Here is a 19,922-nt window from a genome sequence, read left to right on the forward strand (position 1 = left end):
ATCCGAGAGCTAAAGGTTAAGTTGAAAGAGATGATGGATCGAGCCGCTGTTTCAGCAGCGAGCGTTCAGCAGTAGTCAATGTAGGAGGACCGGGGCACGCGGACCGAGGTGGCGGTTCTCGTAAACATTGCCTGGATGAAGGACTTGGAAGTACTACCGTTGGGTTCGCAAGCCCGGAAGTCGGAACAACTGACCATAGATTGGACTGTATCCGAGCACGGGGCATATCGGTCTTTGCGCGATACAAATTTTCAAATTAAAAAGAAGAGATTGCTTCGGCTAAATATCGCTCGAAGGGTAATAAACGATAGAGGAACGCGTATGTACTGTTTTGTTGGTGACTATCTCATCTCAGCTGTGTTATATCTGGCGCTATAATGTCGTATTATTCCTATGACAGAGGGATCAGCCATGTTTTTTTCTGAACTATCTGCGTGCACTATACTTTGCAATGAGATGTTCAATCGTCGGGTGTACTCAATCTACGTCTTTTACTGTATCGATTTTATTAGCATCGATAGGTATAAATATCACCGACTAGTGAGCGTAATATGTGGGCTTCGAAGTATTCATTGTCTCAGACCAGAAGCACCATCATCACCGTAATCGCAATTTCACGCAGAAAGATTTCCAGTCGGCGACGAGATAATGGACACGTCGCGAGACAGGAAAGTTCCTTCATCTCAATTAGGCAATAGCGCTGAACAGACAAGGACAAAGGAAGACGACAGGACGTAACTTCTTTCCCCCGTGACATTCTTCCCCGCTTAGCTTCCAACGCGCTCGTCGGGACGAGTGAAGAGAGAAAGTGCTTAAAAACCTGCGACGAATCCCTGTAACTTCGCTATTTCTTGACGAATTCGAGAAATGTTTGCAGGAATCGTTTCGTGAGGCAATACACTCCGATAGAGAGGTCATTCGATGATTACTTGAAAAAAGTGGTACGAGACCCCTTCAAACATACGTGTTCTCGTGACATGTCTTTCGACGCTACTTGTCTCACGTGCTTCCATTCAAGGATATCCTTCATTGAGTTGCGTCCCAGCAGGAAGTCTATCGATTGCAATAAATAAGAAATTAAGAATTCAGACAAAAGCGCCACAGAAATGCTATAACAATAGCGAGCTTGGAGAATAGTGAACGTCATCTTTCGTGCAGCGATCGAAGTACAGAATTTGAGCATTCACGGTGGTACAGTGGCTACGGAGGTCGGCTGCTGATCCGATGGTCGTAGGTTCGATCCGGGCCGCGGTGGTCATATTTTGATGTAGGAGAAATGGTATAGGCCCGTGTACATATATTTGGGTACACGTTAAAGAACACCAGGTGGTCGTAATTTCCGGAGACTTCCACAACGTTCATAATTGATTTTTAAGGCGCAAAGCCTTAAAACACACAAACACAAGGACATACACAAGAAAGGACACGAGACGGAGCGCCCTTTCTTGTGTATGTCCTGCTTTGCGCCCTAAAAATCAACTATGAACGTACACCAACTTGCCCAACAAAAAGTTTTACTTCCACAACGGCATCCCTCATGATCATATCGCGGTTCTGGCACGTAAAACCCCAGATATTAATATTGAAGTACAGAACTTGGTTAAAAAACAAGACATTTACCATTGTCGGTGATATCTGACCGCTTCACGGCCAACTCAGTTGTACTTAGTCTCTATTGTTTCAGGCAGAGCCGTATATTCCTTCGGAGAGTTCGGCGGAGGGGCGGAGCACACAACCATCCAAATTTAGCGGCGGCGCGGCGCTGTCCGCCATTTTGTGCCGCGGCACTGTAAGCTCGCGTTGGCGTGCGCCCGCAACGCTCTGTCTCTGGCGAACCCTTTCTTCAGCGACCGCGCTGCAAGCCCCCATTGCGACGTCCGTGCAGGTCCACGATGTTCCACGCAGCCGACACGTGCACGATCAGCAGCAAAGACACACCAGGTCGGTCACAGAGGAAGCATAAATGCCGACAGCGACGTCACGGGTACAGCATCACGAGAAACCTCGGCACGAAATGGCGTCGGCGGCGCGGAAGCGCGCTGTTGCCAGACTGGCGGCGAGATCAAAAGAGCGCCGAACTCTCCCAAAGGGAATATACGGCTCTGGTTTCAGGGTACCGCGCTAACGCGGCCTCAGAAGCGCACCTTTGACCTCTCGTCAGTATCTAATCCCGATTAAGATAAGAGAACAAACACGTTGCCGCGCGTATCTATTCGACGACTCCTTTAAAAGTAGGGGGGGGGGGTCCAGATAAGCATCTTTTGTTCATAAATGCCTTGGCATGTATGCAGGACATCTTTGAAAATTGTCCTTTTTTTTTCGTAGAATGGATAGATAACGAAGCTACCCTTCTAGACTCTCAACTTGCTGCCCCGAGTCGTTCTAACCTGCAGTACGCTGACAACGCGTCTTGACCAGCCATCGTCGCGAACTTGCGCCAGCTCTTATGCGTCCCGTGCCTATGGCGTTGGCACTACAGGCTGGTTCTTTAACAGGAACGTTTGTGATCGTCATCGTCAGCCTGATTATGCCCACTGCATGGGCAAGGACCTCTCCCACGTTTCGTCAATTTACCCGACCCTGTGCTTGCTGCGACCCGTGCATGTTATCCCCGCAAACTTCTTAATCTCATCTGCCCTCCTAACTTTCTGCGTGCCCCTCTCGGTCTTGCCTTGTCTCGAAATCCAGTCTGCTATGCTTAGTGGCCAGCGGTTATCTTGCCTTTTGCTACATGCCCTGTCATAGCATATCACGTATGCGACATGCGTGGGCAGCGCATGTAGCGCTTCATTTAATTGATAAACCATTTAAAGGAACTGCCACGCTAGCTTCCCTACGCACTTCCCCCGCATAATATACGAATATACAACAAATAAAAACATTTCTAAGTTACACTTCTTAAAGCGTCGCAATACAGATGAGATGCGAACTCCTTTTTTGTATGATATATCACTGCTGGTGATCTACCTTTAAAATCTTTCAATTTTTGCATATTTGCTAGTTAAGGACTCGCTGTTGCTCGATTCAGCGCCTGGTTTACGTAGTGGGATACACCATCTGAAGAGTCGTTCCCTTTCTGTGCCTTTTATCGAAATTATGTGTCACTTCTGTGTCATGTGCTACACAGTGGAATAGCTCACGATATTTTTTTTTCATAAGTGATGGAAAGAGTGATGCCATGCTGACGACAAACTTTGTTCTGCTGATGCTGATGTCAAGCTTTGTTCTGGTCATTTAGGACGAACAATGTTCTCTTCTTCTCTTTAAATGGACCTTGCATTGTGCATTAACGGAGATAAGAGAATTCAGCGGTGTAACCAGGATTACGTATTAATGCATGTTACTACAGTTCGCTTAACACCTTCTCTTTAAACTACAAAATTCTTTTTATTTTCACTACTAATGCTCCATTAATATCATGCCCACTGCAGTGGGTTCAGCCTTGTTGGCTACATTCAACCAACGAATCATTCCACGCCAACGTCAGCGAATTTCTGGTCATCTCAACGGATCTGCGCATCAACGCTTCAAGGTGCCCAGGATGGTTCAGGAGATGCGTCCGGCACTTAAGGTAAGGGCGATATTGTCCAGTCATACCAGCAACGTCTGATTCAGTCTCCGTCAGCGCTGGCATTTGCGTCGCGCAAGTCGCGCACGACCCGCCTGGCTTTGTGTATGTTCGCGCTATTACACCTAATTGATTTAGCCTAGCATAAACGCTTGTCCTTTCTGTACATGGAACAAGCGAGGTTATCACTTGAATGCTTCAAATACACATTCCAAGCATTGAAGTGGTAAAACCCCTGGTGCCTTCCAGGGAGCGCTCGAAGAACTAATGAATTAGTTAGTATATGCATTAGAAAGCTAGTTAGAACTAATGCATTAGTTAGTGCATTACAAGGTTGGTTTTTCCGCTGCGTCCTAGAGGGCATTAGGGGTTTTTGCATACGGACAGCGACACTAAGAAATCAAGGAGTTGTGCCGTATACAGCTTTGCTGTAGAACCTGGGGTTTTTTGCGGATCATGCTATGGAGCCACATCTGCGCAGTCATCTTTCGTAGTGCGTGGCTGTGGAATGCAGTTGGGCATGCAGGTGTTGTAGAACACAAACGAGAAGCGAAGAAACAAGACGTTACTCTTAGTTCCCACTTAGGCTCTTCTTTTCTCGCAGTGCACGCCTGCTCACGTTTATTCGTATATTTCTGCAGGCGTTGAAAGGACCACTAAAGAGAAAAACTGTTTTTTTTTTTTCATATTAGTAAATAACAATTTCACTATACGGAAAGCCCCACTCTTGACGCGAGAAGACGCCGTGGTAAGCGGGAAGACTCGCAAAAAGAAAATACAGACGGCGACGCCGCTTTGCAGTTGCCGCGCCCGTTCGCTGTGACGTCATAGATCCTCATGGTGTCTGCTAGGGCTTACATAATTATTTGCCGAGGTGAAAATGAGTTACACCGTGTTTCAAGCGAGCCAATATACCTAACATAGCAAGGTTCGGGAAATCTTTATTGAGTCTGTGTGGCTGAAATACGAAAAAAACATGGCTGATCCCTCCGTCATAGGAATCGGTATAACGCGAAAGTTAAACGTGCTTCACAGAAGTAGTGCTTATTGTGTAGTGAGAGCTTGTGCAATGTCTATTCGTGTTTGGCAGCTATAGCACCGTTTGACGTGGATGCACCCATATTGACAGCATGTCTCTATCGCGACGACTAACGCCCATGATCATTATTAAACCGTTGTGGTAGCTGACGATGTGATATTTGGACATAGTGAATCGTGAATCCCGCGTAAAGATGATATCAACAAGCTCATAATCAACACTGGTACCCGGTATGCGCTTCTTCAAAGCGTCGTCAATTAAGGAGAGAAACGGCACGGTGTGCGCTTTTTAGTAATGGGTAGCGGACGCCTGTGCTCATGCATACATAACACACACTGCGCTTCAGCAACACGGGAGGTAGAGGTTCGTAGCCTGAGCCGCAAACGCGTGCGTCCCGCTGGCCTCTGTCTCGCAGGCGCTGCTCTCGCTCCACCAAGGCACGACATTCGCCCGTCGAAATCGTGTCCTTTCTGCAACGCATATTGCAGCAGTTTTGTTAGTCGGTGCTCTCGCAATTGAAGCAGTCGGCCGCGGAGAAATCCCGTTGGTGCACGTGGAAGCTGCACTACTCCAATGAGCCGACGCACGCTAACACGAAGCCAAAGGCAAAGAACGTAACTGCGTCAAGCGTGCCTCGGCGACGCCAGCGCAGCCAGTTAAAGGCCAGTCTACCTCTCTGGTATCGAGACGCTTTAACCATTACCTCCGATATCGCGTGCTATCTCGGAGGAAGCGCTAGTAAGTGTCGATCGTGAAGCATTACTTATTTTCACACCTCACAGATGGCGGCACCGCCCCGCTCCGCCCGCCGCGAAAGAGAATGTGCGAAAGATATAAGGCGTGTTCGCGCCGTGTCTAGCATCTCCCGAGTTAGCTTACTCGGTAGCGCGTCGGGCGCTTGCCGTCGCGGCCGCAACGTCGTGGGTTCGATTCCCAGCGGGGTATATTTTTCTTGGGTTTTTTTCTTTCTCACCCGTTGGCGTCCATTTTGTCAACGTCATATCCGTGACGGATGTACTTGGTGGACCCCGGCATAAAACACTTTCGTGTTAAAAAAGAAAAAAAAAACTTAAAATCTGTGACGTTACACTGACATTCAGTAGGTTTACGCGCCAAATTCAATAAAACATTAGCTTTGTCTTTTGATGATGAACTCAGGATACTGCTATTAAAGACAATAGAGTTCTCAAAGGATGACTTGTCAGTGTAAACTGGTTTAACGTATCGCTTTAGTGTCTCCGGGTGCAAATAAAACCTACCACGGTCCTCCTTCGCTCTTGCAGGGTTGCAAGTCACGTGCGTGGGTCTTAGTTGATCTTTCGGACGTTTCCTCACGCCGGAATGACACGCTGCGCAAAAGTTACGGTACCATTATCGTTGTCATCGCATCTTTCGCGCTGTTTTCTTTCGCTAACTGTGTCGCAACTACGTCACAATTTTTCAGACATTCTCGTAAGTACATACCCCAATGAGGCACAACTTTCTCTGATACTGAAATACTTTTTCTGACACCCACTGTGTATTCTATGTTAGAGTTGCAGATCTGCGCGGTAGAATACATTGCGCAGCTTGCAACGTTTTTATTATGTACTGCGCAGTTAACTTCAGGGGCTGTCCTCTAAAGTTAAACGTGAATAGTGGCAGAACGGTATCACCTCCTGACTTCTTTCCTTTGTCTTTAACTTGCAGAATGATGCTTTCAAGTCAGACCGATGACATGCCGAAACTTAATTTTGTTTCGAGCTTGAAATCACCTTCTCGCAAGTTAAGCAAAAATAGTGGCAGAACAGTATCTTTCTTTATATGTATTTTTTTAAGCTCTCGAACCTTGTTAACTTGAGAAGCGGCGGCACTCGAGCTAAGTTTTCAACTGCCGTTCTTACGGCGAACATTTGTACATTATTTTGTTGGCGCGAGAGCTGATTCATCTCTCAAGTTAATTGCTATGAAAATGAAGACTGGGCACCATCTGTGTGTGTTGTAATTACGTTTTGTGCCCCTTTCATTTACAGCCTCGTCTCTTCTCACCAGCCGGCCATTTCGTTAATTAAAGCAAAGCTCACGCGACAGCGGACGGTAACCTGAATGGGAGCGCGTAAAGCAGTACCACTCCAAGTTTGAGTACTGCATGGTCCCGGGTTCGATGCCCTACGTCCCGGGCCGGGCTCGGGCTTTAAGTCCGGACCGAGAACGGATCCGTTCTTCAGTGATGAGCCTCCGGTTGATCTTCGAGCACACATGGGCGTCCTGCATATGGATCCTAGAAAATTTGTGCGATATTTACAGTTGTAAAACTTGACTTAATTTTTCTCAAAAAAAGAAAAAGTGATAATTGTATTTTTGTTGATCGTTTTTTAAAAGTCGTTCGTATTCTTTTTGTTTCCACGGAAACGCAGAAAAAATTGTTGCGAAATGAAAAAAAAATTGACATATTGCAAACCGTGCTTGATGCGATATGACTCTCGCCGCATTTACAACAGCCCTGTTTTGTTGTCCGTATACGGTTATATTACTGCGGCTGCGTCGTTTTTAGCGCTTCTTTAAATTTCATCGACGATTGGTTCCTATGGTGGCTGCAGCAAACATGTATCCGACCTCCGGCTAAATTACTTCGCAAGGTTCTTTCGTCCGACTTGCTGTCATCATCGAGGTGTGGCCAAAGTTTGTGCGGCAGTGCGTTTTGCACCGTGAATATTTTCTTGATCAGGGTTGCCTGTCATGGTACACCTGTTCTGTCGCCACACGCCTGATACTTATCACCTAACATAATTTCTGCCTTCTCTCGTTGCATAGAATTTTCTCGCGAGAACAGTTTTTGTTGCGATTGGAATTAGGACGTTACAAAGGCGTGTTTGGACCGCCGTCGCCGTCGCCGTTGTAGTGATGTTTACGGTATCGTCGCGCATGCGGACAACCGAGATGCGGACAGCGGTATCGACGCCGTACGTTGCCGACGTTCCTCATTGCGCTACCGGCGTTGTGACGCAGCGGCAGCAGAATTGTTTCGCGTTCGGCGTAGAGCCCAAGGTTGCTTCCGCGTGTTGTTGGAACACGACGTGCGAAGAGTTTGAGAGCGCGGCGTTAAATCTCGTTATCTTTTGTCACTGCTTCGCGCCCTGACGGAATGGTCGCGTTTTAAGTTAGAGCGCCTTCCTTTGTCTGTGCGGACCCACTTAGACCTGGCTGTCCGTCTTGCCTCGATACGAAGACCTCGCAAGAGGAAATAATGAAAATATGTAGTCTCTATGCGGAATAGAACTTGGGATTGCATGTACGTGTGTACGCAACCATTGATATTCAATGCGTGAAGTGTACGCAAGAGTTCTGGATGACACTGCTTTGAGCGGCCTAAAAATTTATAACCCGTTATTTGTGTTTGTCTTGTAATGCCGGATGTACACACGCTACATCGAAAAGAAAAAAGTTCTTGGATGTGTGTTATTCTCACTGAAGTTTTATCGTATTATCGTTCGATATAGACCATCTAAAACATTAAAAAAAACAGCTACACTGAGTTGCTCGGATCACGGTAGTTCTCGGGTCACGTTGATACATTCCCGAATCCGGGACCAGGCCTGATATTGGAGCCGGGGTACCGGGCTGGGCCCGGACATCAGACGGTGTGACCGTGCCATGGAGTGCGCCGTACTTTTCATTACCCGGATGGATTTTAGGAGCATCATCTTTGAAGAGGGCTAATTGCTTGCGCCACGCAGCTCTTTATTATTCCTCCATCTGCCCTGCAGTTTTACTGCCTCCATCGACACCGAGACACTTTGTCCTTGAGTTGGTCTGTGGGACGAAAGCGTTTAGGCCGACGTCTAAGCGCTCGGCTTGGGGCCGTAGGCCGTCAATCCAAGCACGGGTAAACATACTGAATGGATGCTTCCGCGCCCTGGTCGCAGGAGGCGATACGAAGGGCACCGTTTCTCGCGGCAACGGGACAAAGCGTGGAGATGTGGGACACAAGTGCCCCTGGTCCTACGACGGAAAACACGGTACTTTATGGACACATATATCCTGACATCTCCAGATATAATGGACACGCTAAATTAGTATTTACGCAATTCTTTTAAAGATTTAGAAGAGAAAGCGCCTATGACGAGAGTGCGCACGAGGTTATCACGCGAGAAAATTGTACGTGAAAAATTTTAGCTTAGCAGGTAAGGTGCCGCGTTGCTATAAGCTTGAGGACGCAGATTCGATTCCTTGCCACGGCGGCCGAATTTCAATGTGAGCGAAGTGCAAGACCACCCGTGCGCTTAAATTTAGGTGGACATTAAAGAACCACAGGCGGTCAATTTTAATTCAGAGTCCTCCATTGCGGCGTACATCATAAATATATCATTGGTATGGCTCGTACAGAGACCCCAGAAATGATACCACTCTGTTCTCTAAAAGATTTTACACCCTTAAGGGTGTTTAGTTGTCCCATGGGCAACATCCTTATCTTAATGGCTATAGGAAACCCTGATTACACTTATTATCGAGTTTAACAGCATGCGCTATGAGAAAAGGCATCGCTGGAAACATTGCACTGATTGCGACCACCTGGTGTGCGTCGCAATCAGTACGAGCATTAGGCAGCCGAAGCTAAGAAAATTTGTTTATTGTACTTTTATCGCACGTCTGTTGCCGCCTGTTAACAACCGCATTGTCACGATGCCACGGCGCTTGCGCCCTTCCCCCAGCGGAAAAGACGCGAAGCGCCTCTTGATCTCGGAGGCCAGAACGGCACAGGGCAGCCCAGGAAAATGTAAAAGGCGCGTTTTTACTTGCAATGAAAAGACGGCGGACAATTGTAACTTGTATTTGTTTTTACGGACGATTTGCTCTTACCCATTGAACGTGAGGGTGTTAGCGGTAGAACCGGCAAACACCCGTTTTACACCTACAGGTGTGTAGACATCGTTAGTGTGCTGTCTACGCGCGTTTGCAGGACCCAAACCGGACAGCTGGGGCGATCTGGTGTTCTGCATGCCCGGCGCCGTGTGCGACACCGGCTTCGCCCAGTCGCCCATCGCGATACCCGCGGGTCTGGCCGACGAGAACGGCGACTTCGTGTTGGACAACTACGACAGGGAGTTCAAGAAGTTCGACGTCGACGTGGACGGTCACGCGAGTGAGTGCTCTAATGCCGGTGTTCGGCCTAGTTGGTGTGACGTAATAGAATCATAGAAACAGGCAGCCAAAATAGCAGCTTTGGGTACTAACTGTGTAAGCACACGACCTCTCGCCTTAACAGAAAAAGAAATGTCATTTCCGCATGTCACATAACTGTAACTGATTACGCCACTGCCATTCATCTTCGATTGCAGTGCTTTGAATACATGTTGTGTATGATCAGCAAAAACTAGAAAAGAATGAAAGCGCGTTGACTATGCGCATGGCAGGTGCTGTAGCGAATTAGTGTCGTGTATGCAACCGATTGCCACGCGCGCTTCTCTTTGTATTTTTGTGTAACCGTTCCGTTACTCGTATAACCACTGCCTTGCGCCAACCGCGCCCTAATGTCTGGGAACCTTCCAGATTATTTTAGGATCTTCTGATAAGCTTCAGCGCGTAACGCGAGCAGTAGAGCATATTCTGGAACTCACCCGGCCACCACCAATGACGCATGGAACCTTCGATGCCACATGTATAAATCGCCGACGCGCTTTACTGCTGATCAGATTACTGACGACCGACGACAGTGCTTGCCGCTATCGGTGTACAGCGTGTCTTGCTTGTAATGTAACTTTTCATATCCTGGGCACAAGTTCGCCCGAAAAAAAGAGTTTCGTCTTGAAGACGTAGACTGCTGCCTCCTTAAACGTCACGACCACGTGACGACATATATACGTGCATCCATGTCAAATAAACCCACTTGTTGAATATTAGCGCTCGTGTTGTGCCCTTCCTGTGGCCCTGTCCTTCAAGCGCTCTTGCTGTTATATACAAAAGATTTGACAGAGACGTGGCCTTTCCCATGTCTTATATATGAGTCAATTTTTGAAGGGGATTTAGCGTCAGAGAATTCGAACGAAATATCGATACTGATCTGCAGAATGACTAAAATCTGGACGCCGATTCTGTAACATAGAGGTTTTGTTCCACCGCATGGGGTGCCTCACAAAAAAAAGCGCTTGAGGCCAGTCATGCCTGCGTAGCATACCCGATCAAAGCGTTATTAACCGCGATAGGCGAGAAAATAACGCTAGTGCAATTTAGCGAAGCTACAAAAATTCAGTCACAAACTCATAAAGAAAAAAATTGCACCATTTCCCGCTTAAGGGGACCGTGAGGCGATGCGAAGCCGGAGAACTTGCACGATCGCGTTCCGTTGGCGTTCTTTGGGCATGCCACCGACCTCGCGTCGTGGAACGCGAAGAGGAACGCTACGCGCGTCTTGTCTTCCCTCTAGCCTGACCGTTAATTCTCACAGGGCGAGCAGGGAACGCGGTCGACAGGCGCGCGAGAGGGGGGCAGCGTAGGAGAGGAGAGAGAGGGGGACGCGCATGCGCTGGCGCTCATCGCGGCGTTGCGCAGGAGAGAATTTCGGCATGTCTAGGCCCCGTTTCAGAGGAAGAGGAGGAGGCGAGAGGGGAAAGGGAGAGTAGGAGTGGTGAGGGGGAGTGGAGAGGGTATGCGTATGCGCAGTAAGGGTGGTCACGCCGCACACCACCACCACCACCACCACCACCACCGGTTTGAACTCCACTATAAGATGCTTCGCATCTAATATGGAACGAAGACAGTCATGAGCGGGACGGACCGCGTTTTTGAGACCCCCGATCTAAACCGAGAGAAAGATAGGCCACGGCAGATGCAACTGTAAGTTACTGGGACGCATAGAGCTAAAGCATGACGCGAACAAGAATCGAACGAGGACGTGTGGTCAGGTCAGCGCTGGAGTCCCTGTAGCTGCATCAAAGCCAACTAACCCAAAGAATGTGCATACTCCTGCATTGCATTTTCAAGAATTTGTAAAGTTCAGGCGTTAGCGCTGCGTGTGTACACATCCTACAAGCTCAATAGTGGATGTTCCGGTCGCCGTCACATGCGGGAGAGTCACGTGACCTGAGCAACACCGTCACGTGTGACGTCATACCACCGCCGTAATTTGAACGAAAGAGAGTGCCTCGGCCTTGCGTTGCATAAGTCATCGCTATTTTGCCGGTGTCTGTGGTTGGCTCGTGTCACTGAGGGCCCAGTTACGTAGCGGTTCACACAATTTTGCCGGTGTCACTACTGCCAGGACCAGAGTGGAAAGCGGCGTGTCACTCTACCAGTGACGTATTGCGTCACTTTCCTGAGGTCACGTGACCTTCCTCCATGTGGCTACGACCGAAGATTCGCTTCGATCGATATGCCGACTTCGAACTAGGCACGCGCACCTCACACATAACGTTTTGCATAAAAAGAAGGACATGCCGGAATGTGAAAAAATGTTAGGTTAGGTTAGGTTAGGTCAGAAGGTTAGGCCATATTTTAATCACGTGTCCATACGTTCCAGCGGAAAGAAAAAAAATATTTCAGCGAACTAAACAACCATCAGACACCTTTGCATCCGAGTCTAATTCAGGGAGATGATCCACTTACTCGCCTGTCTAACGTTATCAGTTTCTTAAATGTTGTGGCTTTTTACATAAGCTCTAGAATTATTTAATATTTACAGGTTATTACACAGCAGCTTTCGTATGGCGCCGCTTAGCCTCACTTTCTTTTGCGTCATAAAACCCAATTTCGCTAACTAATTCGCAGTTGCACTCTGCAAGACACGAAAACGCGTGTCAGCGCTACGGGCTCCTTTGTTTTGCCACTCCGCACTCGTGTAACACGTGACTATACTCTCTGACGAACACGCGTCTTACTTTGCTCCGAAACCGCAGTCACGGTTATCATCAAGGACGAAGGCCCGGCTCCCACCGTGGAAGGCGAGGAGGTGCTCGGCAAAGGCAAATTCGTGCTGCAGCAATTTCACTTCCACCTCGGGTCCAATGACAACCAGGGAGCCGAGCACAAGATCGACGAAGCCGGGCACAATTTTCCCTTGGAGGTGTGGATCTTATCTCGTGTATAGTCCGTCTGCGGCTGTAGCTCTTCTCTGCGAAGGTCGTCGGTTCGATTCCCTCCAGCAGGGGCGTAGGCAGAAATATTTTTCGGAGGGAAGCGGAGGGAAGGGGAGGGGGAGGGGACCTACTTGATCAGAAGACGTATTTTAAGGCCGGGCAGGCAGATGTGGTCAAGTGTAATCTTGGCCTCTGTATGCCCTGGCAAAAAAAAAAAAAAAAAAAAAACGGGGGGGGGGGGTCGCACGGGCCGGTTGTGCCATCCTCTGGCTACGCCACTGCCCTCCGGTGGCGAATTGTTTTAGTTCACTTCAGTAAATTTCCCTTTACGTCATTCCGACTCAGACACATGGTCGCCCTTATGTCTGAGTCGCATCTGTGTGGGTGCCGCTTGGGGCTCATTAATAATATCTGGGGTTTTACGTACCAAAACCATGATATGATTATGAGGCACGCCTTAGTGGAGGGCTCCGGAGATCTCCACCATGTGATGTTCTTTAACGTGCATTGACATCCTACAGTACATGGGCCTCTAGCATTTCGCCGCCATCGAAATGCGACCGTCACGGCCAGGATCGAACCCACGACCTTCGGGTCAGCAGCTGAGCGTCGTAACCACTGTACCACCGAGGCGGAGAGCACATTCACACTGCCGACTCGCAGTGGTCGAGCGGCCAAGTTAGTCATTAGACTGCGTGGTCGAAGAGCAACTTATGGTGTATCCAAAAAACGGCAGGAAGTGGAAGATGGAAGCTGCGATGAAAAAATCCGTAAACAGGGGGTGGGTTCTCGAGCCAACGTTTCGACAAGTGGACTTGTCTTCTTCAAGGCTGGAACTTCCACTTCCAGCCTTGAAGAAGACAAATCCACTTGTCGAAACGTTGGCTCGAGCACCCACCCCCTGTTTATGGATTTTTTCAACTTATGGTTTAGTCACTCGCTGCTCGATTTTTTTAGTCGCGTGAATGGCAGTCGTAAAGCTAGTGAACCAGTCAGATGTGCAGGAACAGATCGTCGTCTCATTTTACGAGGCGATGGCGGAGTGAGCTGATGTGTGAACGTCATCACTTCCGCAAGGCACGAGAGCGCAGGCCGCAATCCTGCGCCGCATACAAACGCACTCTTTCACCAGTTGTCATAGACTGACAATTATCGCGAACGGAGAATTCAATCCAAACTGTCAAAGTTGTCCAAATTAACTAGCTACACAAGATGACATCTTGTGGGGATGTGGGGTTTTCCCCTTCTGAAATCGCTCCTACCAACTCCCTCAAAATTGACGTGGGATGAAGACGTGGGATCAGAACTCCCAAACGGGTGAAGCAGTTGGCTATCGTTTCCTGGACGGAAAGAGTCGTCACGTAGAAAACAGCGCTACGAGAAGTCATGCACCAACCAGCCCAAATCCGTACCCTACTGCGGAAAGAGTCGCTTCCCGCGTGGAGCCACCCTGAGGAGCAGGACAGGTGACCTTTAGTCAAATAAAGTTGATACCATCGGGCATTTTGGCTCGGCGACGGTGTGAACATCAATCAATCAATCAATCAATCAATCAATCAATCAATCAATCAATCAATCAATCAATCAATCAATCAATCAATCAATCAATCAATCAATCAATCAATCAAACTGCAACGGGACCCTCGGTGAAGGGTACATATAAATAATACAATGATTTGCAGCAGTTCGAACAATAAAACATAAAGGCAATACGCATACCAGAAAATAAACAATTTGGTAAATAGATACAGTATATAGAAACACAAATCTAGTACAACTAAAAAGAAAGGCATATCAAAAATTTAACAAATACTCTTTTAATGAATTCTTACTTGTATGGTATTAAGGAAACTTTAGGTCTTAGTGCATCAAGCCCATAGTCAGGGGGGGGGGGTGCCCTAGCCCCCCTCCCCCCAATTCTTAAGGAGGGGGTGTCTTACCAAAAATAAGTAATGAAAATACGTGTTTTTTTGAAATACTCAAGGTCTTCAGCAAATGCCCCCCCCCCCCCCCCCCCCCCGAAATAATTCCCTATCTACGGGCCTGGATTCCATATTGTGGTCGCACAGAATTCTGAAGTTCGATCGCGTTGAGTCGCTTCTTGATCGCCAGTCACAGAAGTGTAGCGCGACTTCAAGTCGCCCGTGAGAACGAACCCGTACTAGTCTCACCTTGTTAACAGATACTCCGAATGAGCTTCGGTGGCAGCAGCGCACGGGATGCGCGCTCTCACGCTCTTCCGCGCCGCTTCCCTCGCAGGTGCACTTCGTCCACACCAGGGAAGGTAAAGGGAGCACGGCTGAGGCCCTCAAGGAGCCCGGCAATGTAGTCGCAATGGCTGTCCTATTCAAGGTATGTCTTCGTATATCAGGAACGTAGACAGAAAACTTCCGGGGGAGGGGGGGGGAGGGGGCAGTGGTTTGTGTGTTCAATCACCATTTGTGGTTGTTCGTGCCCGTTTTGTATGTGTGTGTATATACATAGGCCTGCGCAGGGTTCCCCGTCACAGGGACGGGGGGGGGGGGCAAAGTTTCAACGAAGTGCACCCCCCCCCTCACCTCGTTGGTCGAGTCCTAAAGAGAACATGCTTCACACTGGATGAAAATAACAATAAAAAAATCAAAATGAAGGGATGACGTACTTCTCGAAATAGCCTGCCCTTGGTCCCTGACTTTCCTGAAGTAATGATAGTAATAAACAGTTAATTGGGATGCAACATCAGGGGCCTTTGGCCGCCATAATCGTCAAAAACCAGCGTGGCCATAAATGAGTGAACCTTTGGGGCAGACCTTGCTCCCCCCCCCTAGGTAATAGGGGGGGGGGCACCCCCCTTGCCCCAGTAGTGCGTACGCCTAGTAATATATATACACATGCAAAATGTGTGTGTATACATATAAAGGGGAAGGGTATGACGCCCCCCCCATATGTATATATGCATAAAGGGGGGGGGGGGAGACGTCTGACGCCATACCACCACTGCATAGTTTGAATGAAAGGGTAATGTTGCTGCCTGGCGGTGCGTAAGATTCTCTATTTTGCCAGTGTCAGTGTTTGATCCTTGTCATCGGGCGGGGGGGGGGGGGGGGGGGTAATCCACGCCGGGCCACTTCGCGGCTCTTAAAGGGACACTAAAGGCAAATATTAATATTAAGTCGACGTTGATTGTTGAAATAGTGGTCCAGAAACCTCGTAGTGCTACTTTTGTGCCAAGGAAGTGCTTATTTTGAAATAAAATCACGTTTTAGTGGTCCGCATCGCGTCAGCGCACTTCAAATCACCCGCCTGAAATCAGTCTTTTACACGTCACTGCTGCCGTGCCCAACGTTGACCGCCTTTACTGCGCGGCGGCGTGTACTGGCGGCGTGCACCATTCGGGCATCTGGCAACATCACATGCATGCGGCATTTTGTTGAACTTTCTGTCGAGTGACTTTCACGAGCGCGCAAAACACACGCGGCAGTACGCGATACCGAAACTACCACTGAGACGCGACCGCGTGAGCGAAGCAGGACGCCGGGCGAAGCGCAGTTCGGCTAGTTCGGCGAAAACGGAACCACGCGCGCCGTTCCCCATGGCAACGCCAAAGAGGTTCTTTTTTTCCGCGAATCAAACAGAAACGAACAAACAGCATTTTATTACGTCTCTTGATGCACGGAAGGTTCTTTTTTTATTGCTGCTAGTTTGATTACTTATGATTTGTTGTAGGCAGACTCTCATAAGTCATCAGGATCATTTGAAAATTTGCCGCTCGTGGCGCTCATCGTGTGATACATTTAGCTTAATTTCTCGGTAAGTAGGGCACTGCTGTTGATAATATTGCTGTTTTAGACGTTATCATACATTGAGCTTTCACTCTGACATAACTTGTTATTTGCCTTTAGCGTCCCTTTAATATTTTGCTAGCGTCACAGCGACGTGCTGCTTTAACAGTGACGTCACACGTGCCACTTCTCTCAAGTCACGTGGCTCTGCCCCATGTGATGGCGACCGGATATGGGAACAGGCCGCAGAACATCTCGTATGGGGGCTGCACGATTTCACTCTGGGAATACCACGCGGGAAAACCAAAAGCTGTAATCCAACGAACAGACAAAGAATGAATAAGCTCGCTTCCAAGCTGTTAATGTGGTATTTAATTGGCCTGCAATTGAGCCGTGCATTTGGAAGCGTACACGCATGTAACACGTTCCATTGCTTGTTCGCTCTATAAGAGAAAAAAAAATTGCGCTCAGGAAGGAATTTAGTGAGGAAAGTCACAGTTTTACTTCGTCATTCTGCAGGTTGAAGAAAATCCGGCGGATAATAAAGCGGACGCCGCGCTCATGGCCGTTATCGATAAAATCGGTGTCTCCACCGATGCCACCAAGGTACGCGTACACCGCCTATAGCTGTCTGCAGCATCAGGTGACGTTAAAAAATTATTTTGTTTCTGTCCAGCTGCGTAGCACACGCTTATTCTTAAGCTTCAGAAGAAAGCGATAAAACACCCTTTGATGGCTATATTCTTTGAAAATTGGCGCAGGCGTTGAACCTTGAGGACTTCGTAGGCCCAATCACGACCTACTACCACTACAACGGCTCCTTGACGACACCGCCCTGCACCGAGGGCCTCAGGTGGATCGTTCTCGACTCGCATCCTTCGGTTAAGAAGAAAACGGTGAGGCATAGATCCAGCTCCTTATTGCGATATCACTTATGTGGTCACTTTCGACGGGTTTTTGCCGTCGCCGTCATGTTCCGTATAAAGTCCACATCGATAACGTCGCACTGCGCATCGTATGTTCTACCCACCAGTAAAAGTGCGCGAGCGGGCGCGACCAACGCGGCTAAAGCAGAGATAAAACGAGTCAGCCATTTTGTTGCCAACAGAAATGACCGGCTCGTTTTTCGTGTTTTTTTTTGTCGTTGTTGTTGTAGACTCCAGAAAAAGTCAGTTTCGCCGCAAGGACGCAGCAGTGATTTCGAAAGCAACAATTTCGAATTTCTTTTGAAATGAGAAATAAAAATTATTATTATTATTATTATTATTATATTATTATTATTATTATTATTATTATTATTATTATTATTATTGTTGTTGTTGTTGTTGCTGTTGTTGTTGATGTTTTTGTTGTACGAAATAGGGCTAGCAGCTGACTCTTTCAGAATGAGACCTGGAGTTAATATACCCAAACAAAACGCTGGCGTATGCGGAAACGCGGCCGCTGCAGCGAGTGATGCTATACTTCGTGCTCTCTATGGCTTCAATGCAAACGTTGCGATGTGAACACAAAACGTACAAAGGTATGAGCCGTCTGCTGATTCCCTCTAAAGATACGCGCGCGCGACCGTGGGCGACCACGCTCTGTCAGTCAAAGTACGCATTGTCTACAGGACGCATGCAGGCCTCCCTCCTGCTCCTAACTCCAGGCGCCTTTCGTGCGATGGAGACGGCCGGCTCGTTTCATCTCTGCTTGAGCCGCGTTAGTCGGTAGCGGTCGCGTGCTTTCACTCGCACGTAGAATACACGATGCGCGTGGTGATGTTATCGGCTTGGACTTTTTTCCGAACATCACGGCGACGGCTACGCCGACGGCAAAAATGCGCTTGGAGTGTCCATATAATTGATATCGCATTAAAGAAATGGTGTATTTAAGGCGTATTTCGGTCTAACAACGATAATCCTCTATCTCGCATGTCTTTCCCTGCGTTATCGACGCGATCCGGCACAAGTCAGGTAACGAACGGCGTCCGCACTTTCAGCGTGACGTAGCATTCTCGAGTGAGAACCTGCGAGGGCAGAGTTATCTAGAAAGAAAATGCAAGCAAGTCTGATCACTAATATTGTTATGGGACGAAGATACTTCCTTCCAAGTACGCCCGTTGGTCTTATAGCGTATACGAGCGTAGCCACATAGATCGCGCAATTACCGCACAAACGGGCACTTATGCAAGCAGACCTTTTTATCACCTTTCGCTTTGTTTTCTGTGTTTTGTATATCTTCGCGCAACTGTGTGCTTGTGTGTGTGTGTGGGGGGGGGGGTAGCTTGGCAGGTAGGCTAAGCTACAAGTGCACAATGCAATAACACCTGTGTACTTATACTTCGGTGCATCGTGAAGATGCCTGGGTAATTGTGCTATATGTACGCGATCTTCCTTCGAATGGCTAATGTGTTCCCATGGGTCTGCCGTTGTGGTACATTGGTTACGGTGCTCGGCTGCTGACCTGAAAGTCGCGGGTTCGATCCCGACCGCCGCGGTCGCAGTTTGATGGAGGCGAAATTCTAGACGCCCGTCTACTGCGCGATGACACGTTAAAAAACACGAACAGTAAAAATTTCCGGAGCCCTCCACTACGGCGTGCCTCATAATCATATCATGGTTTTTACACGTAAAAACCCAGATATTCTTATTACTCAACCTTCGTTTCAAATCGAGTGATGCGTTCTTTCTTTCTTTCTTTCTTTCTTTCTTTCTTTCTTTGCTCTCTCTCTCTCAGCTTCAACTGCTCCGCGACAAGTCACCGAACGTGCGTAAGGACAACTTCCGTCCGTACAGGAGCCCCCAGAACCGTCAAGTCAAAAAGTACACGTCGTTGTAATTGAAATAAACCTCGCCTTAAATTATTTCGCGTGCAACTCCGCACTCGCGACTTACCTTTGCCTCGCTGTCTGAAGTTCCTCGTTACCGCTTTCTACCACGGCGCCAACGTGACCTTCGAGGATAACAAATGCTTTTTCATCGTCGTGTATCACAACTTCCATGGAGTATCGGCGTTTGTACGTTAATTGTAACCAACGAGACAATCGATCCCCCTTTTCTTTCTCGCTCATTTAAATCAATCAGTCAATCGATCGATCGGTCAGTCAATAAATCCACCGGTTGATCCATCGATAAATCAGTTTATTTTTTCACCTTATATAGTGAACGAAGGACGAGGAAACAAAACGTTCCAAATTCATATTAAAAAAAAAAAATCCTTTAATCATGCAGCTTTCAGGCAGCTTTCACTATGGAATCGAACCTGTCAGATTCTATCGTTCCTCGCGCTCATATGGAAATCGATCAGTCAATATGTTATTCATTAAATTGATCGGCATTTATCGGGTTATCCGTTAAGTATTTCTGTGTCACAATTCACGACTGAAGTTCGCATTGTAGTTGGCCCCGTAATTGTGGGGCGGCATACTCTGAAAAAAAAAAATTGTATGCGTTACTTTTTTTTCGGTGAGCCCTGACCTTCCCCATATGACTCTCATTGATCTCCAAAGAGAGTTCACGTGT

At 48.0% G+C, this 19,922-nt stretch overlaps 2 protein-coding genes across 2 annotated transcripts in view; one reads left to right on the forward strand and one right to left on the reverse strand.

Moving 5' to 3' along the window:
• Positions 1 to 19,922, reverse strand: part of LOC119405020 (leptin receptor gene-related protein) — a 282,779-nt gene that overhangs the window by 194,995 nt on the left and 67,862 nt on the right. The window lies entirely within an intron of this gene.
• Positions 8,448 to 19,268, forward strand: LOC119405026 (carbonic anhydrase 2). Its single transcript, XM_037671777.2, has 7 exons — positions 8,448 to 8,605; positions 9,547 to 9,729; positions 12,479 to 12,645; positions 14,918 to 15,010; positions 16,939 to 17,025; positions 17,181 to 17,315; positions 19,138 to 19,268. Exons 2-7 carry the CDS (start codon positions 9,585 to 9,587, stop codon positions 19,237 to 19,239), a joined length of 729 nt encoding a protein of 242 aa, XP_037527705.1. The 5' UTR covers positions 8,448 to 8,605; positions 9,547 to 9,584; the 3' UTR covers positions 19,240 to 19,268.

The sequence above is a fragment of the Rhipicephalus sanguineus genome, chromosome 9 (assembly GCF_013339695.2).
Source record: "Rhipicephalus sanguineus isolate Rsan-2018 chromosome 9, BIME_Rsan_1.4, whole genome shotgun sequence".
Classification (NCBI taxonomy): Eukaryota; Metazoa; Arthropoda; class Arachnida; order Ixodida; family Ixodidae; genus Rhipicephalus; species Rhipicephalus sanguineus.